The sequence below is a fragment of the Nilaparvata lugens genome, chromosome 11 (genome assembly GCF_014356525.2).
Source record: "Nilaparvata lugens isolate BPH chromosome 11, ASM1435652v1, whole genome shotgun sequence".
In the NCBI taxonomy this organism is placed as follows: Eukaryota; Metazoa; Arthropoda; class Insecta; order Hemiptera; family Delphacidae; genus Nilaparvata; species Nilaparvata lugens.
Window position 1 is genome coordinate 43676169 of NC_052514.1, and position 11385 is coordinate 43687553.

The 11385-nt window shown below is 38.1% G+C and overlaps 1 protein-coding gene across 1 annotated transcript; it reads left to right on the top strand.

Moving 5' to 3' along the window:
* The first annotated feature begins 4296 nt into the window (after positions 1 to 4296).
* Positions 4297 to 11385, top strand: LOC111058573 (glycine-rich cell wall structural protein 2-like). Its single transcript, XM_039437315.1, has 4 exons — positions 4297 to 4458; positions 9822 to 10296; positions 10408 to 10515; positions 10555 to 11385. The coding sequence occupies exons 1-4, from the start codon at positions 4432 to 4434 to the stop codon at positions 10902 to 10904; spliced, it is 960 nt and encodes a 319-aa protein (XP_039293249.1). The 5' UTR covers positions 4297 to 4431; the 3' UTR covers positions 10905 to 11385.

Here is an 11385-nt window from a genome sequence, read left to right on the forward strand (position 1 = left end):
ATTAAGGCTTTTATCAATAATAAAATTACACAAAAAACATTTGATGCATTTCAGGCAATTTTACCCATAATTACCCACTTTTCATATTCATGGTGACTGTAGGAAAAACTTAATGTGAAATACGTGCGCAAAGTACCTCTGCTGCACTCAAGAAACCATTCCGCCATTCTCGCCTACGGCTCGGGCGTAAACGTTTCTTTCGGTGCAGCAAACTGTCACTTTGCGCACTAGTTGCACAAATAACTATTTCCTGAAATTGCATTATTTCGTGTATTTTACAATCACTGACATTAAGCCTACCACATTTCTACTTATTTTCAGAGTGACTTAATCATCCATAGAGTTATATAGGACGTTATTTTTTGTCATGAATTTAACGACGTTTGGTTTCGCAAGAGACATTATTGTAAGTTTGTGTCTTTTACTTTCTCTGGAATAGTAGCCTAAACTATTGTTCTGAATATATTGCTTGTTTAAAACATTATTTTACACATGAAATAATATATACTGTAGTTCCAAGCTTCCCAAGTTTCAATGCATAGCCTAAGGATAAGTTCTTCTCTTTTTTGATACGGTACCTTATATTACAGTATCAGCTCATCCATTTAAATGTGGAGATTCTCGTAAGAAACTGCACATATAGTAGTTGAATGTCGGGACACCGAGCTTCGCTCGATATTTTTATTTATTGATAAACAGAACACAATTCTATAAAATGATACTGTTCATATTTTTGACCGAGCGAAGTGAGGTCTAAAATTCAAGTCGACGGTTTGACATTTCTCTTCATGTTTATATTTATGTTTTTATGTTCCGCATTTACAGCGAAACGCAGCAACAGATTTTCATGAAATTTGACAGGTATGTTCCTTTTTGAATTTCGCGTCGACGTATACATACGGTTTTTTGAAATTTTGCATTTTAAGGATAATACAAAAGTAAAAGGAGTCTCCTTTGAACGCCAATATTACCGTAAAAATCAGACTTTAGAATTATTCATCATAAATCAGCTGTCTAGTGGACTATAATACTACCCGTTCAAGAACATCGAACATCTTGAAAATGTATCTTTCCATCAACGTTGTAGACAGTTGCCGCCAGACCTGATACAGCGCTCACACTCACATTCCGGGACGACACGTCACGGTACGATAGGACAGAAAGCTCTATGTTTATTTAGGATTCTTTCTAGACATTTTAAATTGATAAATTGTTTATTAATTTTTGAGAAAACATAACAACAGGTCAATTTAACTTACTGAGCGCGAGGTCTACTCTTCACAGAACTACTAGTACAGCTGTCTATACGTCAGCTTATGAATTTCGGGGATGCAATATTTTGATTTTTCACAGAATCACTCGCTCACTTTTTACTATCCACAGACGACGAAACTCTCAGCTGTTTCAGCCAAGGATGAATTATCCTTTTAATGTCGTTCAGCGAGTTTTCCCAAGGATGAGACCTAGTGCAATCGAATTTTTATATCATAAACCTACTATGTTCCAAATTTCGTGAAAATCGTTAGAGCCGTTTTCGAGATCTGTTGAACATAAATATAACCAGATAACCAGATATAAAAATATAAACAGATATACAGAAATCGCTAGCTTAATATAATAGGATTCGATGTGCACTAGTATTTATTTTTCCTACAGTTACGTTGAAAAGTGGCCATTGCTGCACTGATTACAGAACGCAAAGAATCACTTTTCCGCTCTAGTGCGGGAAAAATTTTTCTGCACTCCAGATTTGCAACATGGCAACGCAAAATACTTAGTAGGTTATATGGAACAACAGTGCAGCAAAATCAAAATGAAGTTGGTAACAGTGACTGCTGTGGCTGCTATAGTGAGCAGAGGTGCAACAAAGCACAACGCGCTTATTATTACATTATATATTATAACCAAGGACAACGAGGACTTTAGGATTTTAGGATTAAGGTTTTTATCAATAATAAAATTACACAGAAAAACATTTGATGCATTTCAGGCAATTTTACCCATAATTACCCACTTTTCATATTCAATGGTAACTGTAGGAAAAACTTAATGTGAAATACGTGCGCAAAGTTCCTCTGCTGCACTCAAGAAACCATCTTGAGTAAACGTTTCTTTCGGTGCAGCAAACTGACACTTTGCGCACTAGTTGCACAAATAACTATTTACACTAGCAGGTAACCCGTGCCCCGCAAGGGTCTATTTTAAAACTTGACTTACTGAGAACTTGACCGAGTGGAATCTTGAAGAGTTTGAAATAAGCCTATAACCATCCTCGGTTGATTAAGAATCTATATGAAAAAATTCAAGTTAATCAGTCCAGTAGTTCAGACGTGATAATGCGTCAAACATAATTATTTTCCTGTCCTGTACGTGTATAAGTCAGTTATTTTCTTTATGATAGTATACATTATACTGTGCATGAAACGGTGGATTCGACCACCGTGGAATGATATCATTGTAATGACGGCAGTCTTGATAATTGGATGACCATCACTTGATATGAGTCTCACTAGATGAATCAAGTTCACTTCAACAAGTAAGCTTCAATGATATTTTTCTGAGTGAATGTTTTACTCTCTATGGGTCTCCAACAAACAATAACATACTAAACAAGCGTTATCAAAGGCAGATTTTATTCAACTTTGCTTGTTCAATGCTAGAGTATAAAAGTAACTCGACCAATGTAGAGGCTCCTTCAAAACTCAACTGTCAGATGACGGAGTAAAGAGTATGTAAAGAAAATGAAGAACGAGAAATAGGAACAAGTAGAACGGAGTAAAGAAGTAGAGAAGGAGAAAGAATGATGAGAATAGTGGACACGAAAGAATTGAAATCATAGGCCAATCTTCAATTTTGAATCCATCATAGACAAATTTAAATTCGAACATTATGATTTCAGAGGAGTAGATGATTGAGAAAGATAAAGAACACGAAGAAGAATACAGGATGAGGAGGAGAAGAAGACAGGAGGAGAAGACAAAGAAGACAGGAGGAGAAGAAGAAGAAGAAGAAGAAGAAGAAGAAGAAGAAGAAGAAGAAGAAGAAGAAGAAGAAGAAGAAAAAGAAGACAGGAGGAGAAGAAGGAAAAGAAAACAGGAGAAGGAGAAGAAGAAGAAGAAGAAGAAGAAGAAGAAGAAGAAGAAGACAGGAGGAGAAGAAGAAGAAGAAGAAGAAGAAGAAGAAGAAGAAGAAGAAGAAGAAGGAGGAGAAGAAGAAGAAGAAGAAGAAGAAGAAGAAGAAGAAGAAAACAGGATAATAATAATAATAAGAAGAAGACAGGAGTAGAAGACGAGGAAGACAGGAGGAGAAGAAGAGGGAGAAGAAGAAGAAGAAGAAAACAGGATGGTAATAATTAAGAAGAAGACAGGAGTAGAAGACGAGGAAGACAGGAGGAGAAGAAGAGGGAGAAGAAGAAGAAGAAGAAGAAGAAGAAGAAGAAAACAGGATGATAATAATAATAAGAAGAAGACAGGAGTAGAAGACGAGGAAGACAGGAGGTGAAGAAGAGGGAGAAGAAGAAGAAGAAGAAGAAGAAGAAGAAGAAGAAGAAGAAGAGAAGAAGAAGAAGAAGAAGACTGAAGAAGAAAAAGAAGAAGAAGAAGAAGAAGAAGAAAACAGGATAATAATAATAAGAAGAAGACAGGAGTAGAAGACGAGGAAGACAGGAGGTGAAGAAGAGGGAGAAGAAGAAGAAGAAGAAGAAAAGAAGAAGAAGAAGAAGAAGAAGAAGAAGAAGAAGAAGAAGAAGAAGACGGAAGAAGAAGAAGACGGAAGAAGAAGAAGAAGAAGAAGAAGAAGAAGAAGAAGAAGAAGAGGAGAAGAAGAAGAAGAAGAAGAAGAAGAAGAGAAGAAGAAGTGATCGGACGAGAAATGGGAGATACACCGAAAGTACAAATTAAAAGGCTAGAGGAATATTAACAAGAATGAAAGAAGAAAACCAAGATCTAGATAGTCTTGGATTGAGTTGAACCTGTTTTTCTCTCACAATATTGTTCAACTTACAATTATTTCAAATTATTATCATAGGAATAAATGAACTGATATGGTTATGGTCGTTGAAGAAAACAATTTCTATCGAGTTCCAATCATCTCCAAAGTTAAACAACATGTTCAAACGAAGACTCTCCAAGGAGACATTAAGGACAGCGGAGAGAGAGAGAAAGAAGGAAGAAAGGAGGTGAAAAGGATAGAAAGGACGACGGATAGGAGAGGAACGGGGTGTGACATATCATCGAAAGTGCGAACGTATATAAGTGCCTCCTATTCACAGACTGCTCCATATTATAGTTTGTTTACCAGTTCACTACAGGATCACTCAGCATTCAACAGTAGTCGGGAGTTTTCCTAGTTTTCCACGGCTGGAGTTTTCCTAGCAGATTCTCAAAGATTTAGGAACGATTTTACTCTTCAAAGATTTGATTTTCTCTTGGAATGACCGCGTCGTCATGTCTCGTGAAGGTAAGTTGGATTGCTTTCATGAACTATAATTAATTATATTTTGATTCTATAAAAGTGGAGTTCAATAATAAAATGGAAGATTTTAAGTACCAGTAGATCAATTAGTTTATCAGAGATTGACAATGGTGTAATAACCGAAACCGGTCTTTCTAATTATCAATAAATCAGTGGTTTTTTGACAATTTCTTAGTCTTTTTCATTCAACAAGTATTGTGTTTAGTTCAATCGTGTCTTGTATCATACAGAAAAGACAGTAATATTATCAGTAGGCCAAGTGCCAGTTGCACAAGAGCCTGTTAAATTTTAATCATGATTAACTTTGCGAGAACCAATCAGAGAAGGCTTTTTTAAAAAAACGGCTTCTCTGATTGGTTCTCGTGAAATTAATCACGGTTAAAATTGAACAGGCTTTTGTACAACCGGCACTAAGAGTCAGTAAGAGCTAAGAGTATGGCCATGTTAAATGAATATTTTCCAACGAATGATTATAATGCAAAGCTCAGATGTCATTTAAATAGCACATTAAATTTTCTATTTTAAATAAATATCGAGGACCGAGCTTCGCTCTGGAGTACAAAAGCGTATACAACATTTATTACGAAAGACGAAATTATAATAACATTCATACAGAAATGTTCTATCTAATCACAGTAAATTGAGATTAATTCCCAGAGGAATGCAAAAATTTCCCTCACAAAGGCCCAGTTGCACAAAAGCCGGTTAAATTTTAATCCTGATTGACTTCACGTGAACCAAATCAGAGAAGACCATTTAAAAAGGATGGATCTACTGGAATTAATCAGGATTGAAATAACCTGGCTTTTTTGCAACCGGCACTAAGTACCTGATTGAATGATTACAAAAGTTCAACAGCTGAGTAATAATTTTGACACAGTCCCACACACATGAACTCGCTCATTCCATCACCAACTGACGACGGAATAATCATTATCAGCTGTTTTTCCAAGGATTAATAATAATTATCCTCTTAATGTCCTTCAGCGAGTTTTCCCAGGGATGAGACCAAGTGTAATCGAATCTTTATATTATAAACCTACTATGTTCTGAATTTCGTGAGAATTGAGAGCCGTTATCGATATTCGGTGAAATACAAACATCTAAACATATAAACAGAAGCTGCTCGTTTAATAGTATAGAATAATCTTGAAGTAACTTGCTGGGCTCTTCTTGTATGATAAACTAGAAGCTGATAGTTTAATACTTTTCTATTCTAATAACCAGCTCACTACTGCTATTATTAGGGCAAGGCGATATGAGGCGTTTTTCAGACGATTCGTTATAGAGCAAGAAGCTCTCCGATTGGCTGATTATCAACTGATTCCCGAACGCCAACCCAGTCAGCTTCCAGTCCTTATGCTGACTCCTTTGGAAAACGCCTCATGTGGCTTGGTCCTTACTTTGTATCTTATCATGCAGCAAGGCCCAGGTTGTAAAAAACTGAAGATTTCTAAAAGATGAGTATCATTGTTGAGAAATCTGAAAGACTTTGTGCCAGTTGCACAATAACCGGTTAAAATTTGATCGTGATTACTTCCACAAGAACCAATCAGAGAAGCCGTCATTTCAAAAACCTTCTCTGATTGGATCTCGTGAAATTAATCACGATTAAAATAACCGGCTTTTGTGCAACCGGGCCTTTGATTTGAACTTTGAATGATAGAATCTAAAATAGATCTATACAGTATATAGATGAGTTTGAAACTTGGATGATGAGCTCTCTGTTTTCATTGGTCGGCTCCAATGGATCATGTTATAATAGCAGTTGATAAAGATAGGAGAACAGTGTTGCTGATTCTCTGCCATGCCACTGCCTTCTATAGAGAATGGCTTATATATAGGACGTAATATTAAGTGCCCATTCTTGCTCAAAATAATCAATAATTATATTAGTTGATACCGGTATATCTGTTGGAATATTATTTATTCATTCTTGTTGAAATTCATCAATTATATTATTCGTCAAGAAAATCTATTCATTAATGATCGAATGGTAAACTTTCATAGTTGAGATTAATATTTTGTTAATATTTAATATTTGTTTATATACTTAATATTTTGTTAATAAATTATATATTTCTACATTGTTAAACTACGATCTGGTAACGCTTTGGAACTAGAAAAGGAGAGCGCTATCTTCTTTGGAGCTAGAAAAGGATAGCGCTATCTGCTTTGTCGTATGATAGAAAAGGATAGCAACACCAATGTTGATCAGATACTGCCATTATAACGTGGACCTCACTATAGTGCTCTTGCAGGATATATAATCTGCAAGTGATTCCACGATCTGTGAACGATTAGCATGGAAAGCATGATTTTGCACTCTGAATAGAATCTATATATATAAAAGCGAAATGGCACTCACTCACTCACTCACTCACTCACTCACTCGCATAACTAAAAATCTACCGGACCAAAAACGTTCAAATTTGGTAGGTATGTTCAGTTGGCCCTTTAGAGGCGCACTAAGAAATATTTTGGCGATATTTTAACTCTAAGGGTGGTTTTTAAGGGTTTAAAGTTCGTCTTTTAGCATGTATATTCTTCTTCTCCCAATCTCTTAATTATAATTGAAATTTCCATATCATATGTTACTATAGAACTATAATCTAGATAGAGTACCTCTTCGAAACAGTTGTTAACTGGCAACTAAATTAATAATTTTGTCAGGTTGGCATTAAGTTGAGTTGACTTTGTTAGGTTGGCACCAAGTTGAAGATTTAATGCATTTATCGCGGAAAAATTGATTGGGCACTGCTACTTCAATCCTGGGAATATTATATTACTAGCCGTCAGGCTCGCTTCGCTCGCCATATCCGTTTAGCCAGACGTTTAGTCTGGACCCCCGACTGGATCGTCCTAACATATGATAAAATGCTCAAATGAAAAATGCAGGCGAGCGAAGCGAGCCTGCTGATCTCATTCTTGGACGATCCAGTCGGGGGTCCAGGGGGCGGAGCCCCCTGGCTAGACGGATATGGCGAGCGAAGCGAGCCTGACGGCTAGTCTACTATATGAACCAAATATATACACACAAAAGACATGTACTATATGCGGCTGTTAACCTCTATAATAAGGTCCATGTTATAATGGCAGTGAAGAAAGATAGGAGAACAACGTTGCCGATCCTCACTGTCTTGTCAATGCCTTCTTGACGGTGGCTGATACATGTTTATTAATGTAATATTAATTGTTCATTCTCGTTTAAATAATCAATTATATTTTGTTAAGCTAGAAATTATATTTTTTAATAATTGCCTAATGAATTTTCATAATTAAAATGAAATATTTTGTTAATTAGACATTGTTAAAAGCCGATCTGGCAACAGAGCAAAGCGAAAGAGAGATAGCGCTATCCGCTTTGTTGAATGATAGACAAGGATAGCAATACCGATTGCTAATCAAACACTGCCATTATAACGTGGACCTCTCTATAGTATTGAGGGAATAGCTTGACAACAAATATGCGGAAATCCTTAAAATCATATAAATATTATATAGTGAGGTTCACGTTATAACGACAGTATTTGATTAACATTAGTATTGCTATCCTTGTCTATAATTTGTCAAAGCAGATAGCGCTATCCTTTTGTAGCTCTGCAAAGTTGCCAGATCGTTGTTTAACAATGTAGAAATATAATTAATTAACAGAATATTCAATCTCAATAATTATGAAAATTTATTATTCCGTCATTGAAAAATATATTCTCTTGGAGAATGAAATATAACCGTATTTGATGATTTTAAACAAGGATAAATATTTACTAATTATTACAACAGATATACCGGTATCAACAATCCTCTATAATCGAAAACACTGTTCCCTTATCTTTCTCCACTGTCATTAAAACGTGAACCTCATTATAGCCTATATATGACACTAGCCGTCAGGCTCGCTTCGCTCGCCATATCCGTCTAGCCAGGAGGCTCCGCCCCCTGGACCCCTGACTGGATCGTCCAAGAATAAGATCAGCAGGCTCGCTTCGCTCGCCTGAATTTTCCATTTGAGCATTTTTATCATATGTTAGGACAATTCAGTCGGGGGTCCAGACTAAACGTCTGGCTAAACGGATATGGCGAGCGAAGCGAGCCTGACGGCTAGTAATATAATATTCCCAGGATTGAAGTAGCAGTGCCCAATCAATTTTTCCGCTATAAATGCATTCAAATCTTCAACTTGGTGCCAACCTAACAAAGTCAACTCAACTTAATGCCAAGCTGACAAAATTATTGATTTAGTTGCAGTTAACGACTATTTCGAAGAGGTACTCTATCCAGATATAGTTCTATAGTTACATGATATGAAAATTTCAATTATAATTAAGAGATGGGGAGAAAAAGAATATACATGCTAAAATACGAACTCTAAACCCTTAAAAACAACCCTTAGAGTTAAAATATTGCCAAAAGATTTCTTAGTGCGCCTCTAAAGGGCCAACTGAACATACCTACCAAATTTGAAAGTTTTTGGTCCGGTAGATTTTTAGTTATGCGAGTGAGTGAGTGATTGAGTGAGTGAGTGAGTGAGTGAGTGAGTGCCATTTCGCTTTTCTATATATAGATGATGCAATAATATTAGTTTTTTTTTATTAAACATCTTCATCTAATATGATTCATATCAACTCTATTCTTCCTATCATTTTCTTTAAGCTACATGATATTTCTGATCTCTATTCAAACAACCAACGAATTTTTCTTTTTCATATAAATCATACTTATGTTCTCACATTAAAATTCCTATGTATTCCCTTTTTTATTTATGTGTATTTTTTGCTTATTCAGTCCATGCTAAGCGTGGATAACTGATTCCTTGTTTTATGAATTAATAATTGAAAAATGAATGCAGACCCTGTAACTTGAAGAGAAAGTAGGCTGCTAAATACCCGTTTAGTGTGGGGATCGAGAGATAATTATGTAAGAACCAAACTCAGGTATTCATTTTTTTATACATTCATACTAGGGATTAATACAGTGGCACAATACCGAATTCATTTCATGATTATTTTTTAAAGTTTTCTAGAAATATAGCTTTGATAATGGAGTTACAACCTAATCGATTTGTGATAAGATTGCTAGAGATTGATTATGGTGTAACAACAGAACCCACTACTGTATAATAAGAGAATGGTAATGGTGAATCGATCGAATTATAAACTCTCCCATTATTCAAATAGTGTGACTGCTGTAGATTGATAAAACTTTTCATTGACCAAATTTACTATTATTTGTGGAGGTTCATCATTAGATGAATAATGGTGCACCAGACGAATTCACTTTGCATTGTTTTAATTATTATAGTAGCTACTGGAATTATTCGATAGTGAAGTCAGATATTGTTGTTGCAGCTATGGTGTGTAGCAACAACGATGAGCCTCCTGTCAAGCTGCAGCGGTGATGAGCTTCCTCTCAACAGCAGCCCGGGAGACGCAACAGCTGTTGAGACACAGCTGCAAGAGCTGCATGAAATCGAACAGCTGACTCCGATCATCATTAAATCGGTAGCCACTTCAGCTCAGGACAAACGCGAGCTAACAGCTGCCGAGCTGGCAGCTCAAGCTATCAGGCTGGCCGAGAGCGGGAGGTTGACTCAAGGTCAAGCATATGTCGGCCAAGGTCAGAGTCAAGGATATGTGGCAATAGGTCAAGGTCAAAGTCAGCCAGGGCAAGGTCAATCGGGACAAAACCAGGGATTCCCCACTTTGGTTGCAACAGGAGAAAATAATGGTCAAGTTGTGACGAGTAGCTATGTACAGGGCTTCAACCATGGCTATGGTCACGGGGGTCATGGTCATGGGGGGTTACATGGGGGTCATGTAGGAGGTCATAGGGAGGTCATGGGGGAGGAGGAGGAGGTGGTGGTGGAGGAGGAGCACATGGTCATAAAGGAGGTCATGGAGGGGAGGAGGTCATCATAAGGTGGTCATGGAGGAGGTCACGGTGGTCATGGAGGAGGTGGGGGTCATGGAGGAGGTCATGGAGGTCATGGTGGAGGTCACGGTGGTCATGGAGGAGGTGGAGGTCATGGAGGAGGTCACGGAGGTCATGGGGGAGGTCACGGAGGTCACGGAGGAGGTGGAGGTCATGGAGGAGGCCATGGAGGTCACGGTGGAGGTGGTGGCGGTCACGGAGGAGGCGGAGGTCATGGAGGAGGTCACGGTGGTCACGGAGGTCACGGAGGAGGAGGTGGAGGTCACCATGTTCATGGAAAGGCAACATCATATCAAAGCTTTGTTCTCCACAGTTATAATCCTGTCAAGGTTTATCTGAAGAAGGGTCACGGAGGTCATGGAGGAGGCCACGGTGGAGGAGGTCACGGAGGAGGTCATGGAGGTCACGGTGGAGGAGGTCATGGAGTTCACGGTGGTCATGGAGGAGGTGGAGGTCACGGGGGAGGTCACGACATAAGCTCCAACCTGGAAGTCACATAGAAGGACCAGACGGTAACAAAGGCAGCAATCTCATCTCAGGCCTTGAGGGAGCTTTCGAATTAACCGGCAACACTGGACCACAAGAAGTCGGAAATTTCGGAAAAGGACAGAACATTATCAACGGACACGGCGCCTATTTCGGGCAGTTCAACCTCAAGGGCGGCAGCCAATCCCAAAAAGGCATTGAATCCGGCGGGAATTTCGTAGACCTCAAAGCCGGACCACAGAAGGGAATTGATGTCAGCAATAATTATGCAGCAATCAACGCGCATGGTCAAAGGTTGCAAGTGCCTGGTCGCCTCATCCACAGGGATCACGCCGCAAATCGCCTCAACTCGTTCCATGATAACGGTTATCAACATGCCGACTTTTTCAAAGATAGTCACATCAATGGTATCGATACCTCCGATAAAGATCAATAACAGTAGGTCTTTGTTACTCTAGTAGATAATTGAAACTTTAAAAGACTTCCAATTTGCAT

Excerpts from the sequence above, each read along its gene's own strand:
- LOC111058573 (XM_039437315.1), top strand. The coding sequence starts at position 4,432 with ATGACCGCGTCGTCATGTCTCGTGAAG. Across the intron at positions 10,297-10,407 it reads ACATGGGGGTCATGTAGGAG|GTCACGGTGGTCATGGAGGA; the intron begins GTCATAGGGAGG and ends GTCATGGAGGAG. Across the intron at positions 10,516-10,554 it reads TCATGGAGGAGGTCACGGAG|GTCATGGAGGAGGCCATGGA; the intron begins GTCATGGGGGAG and ends GAGGAGGTGGAG.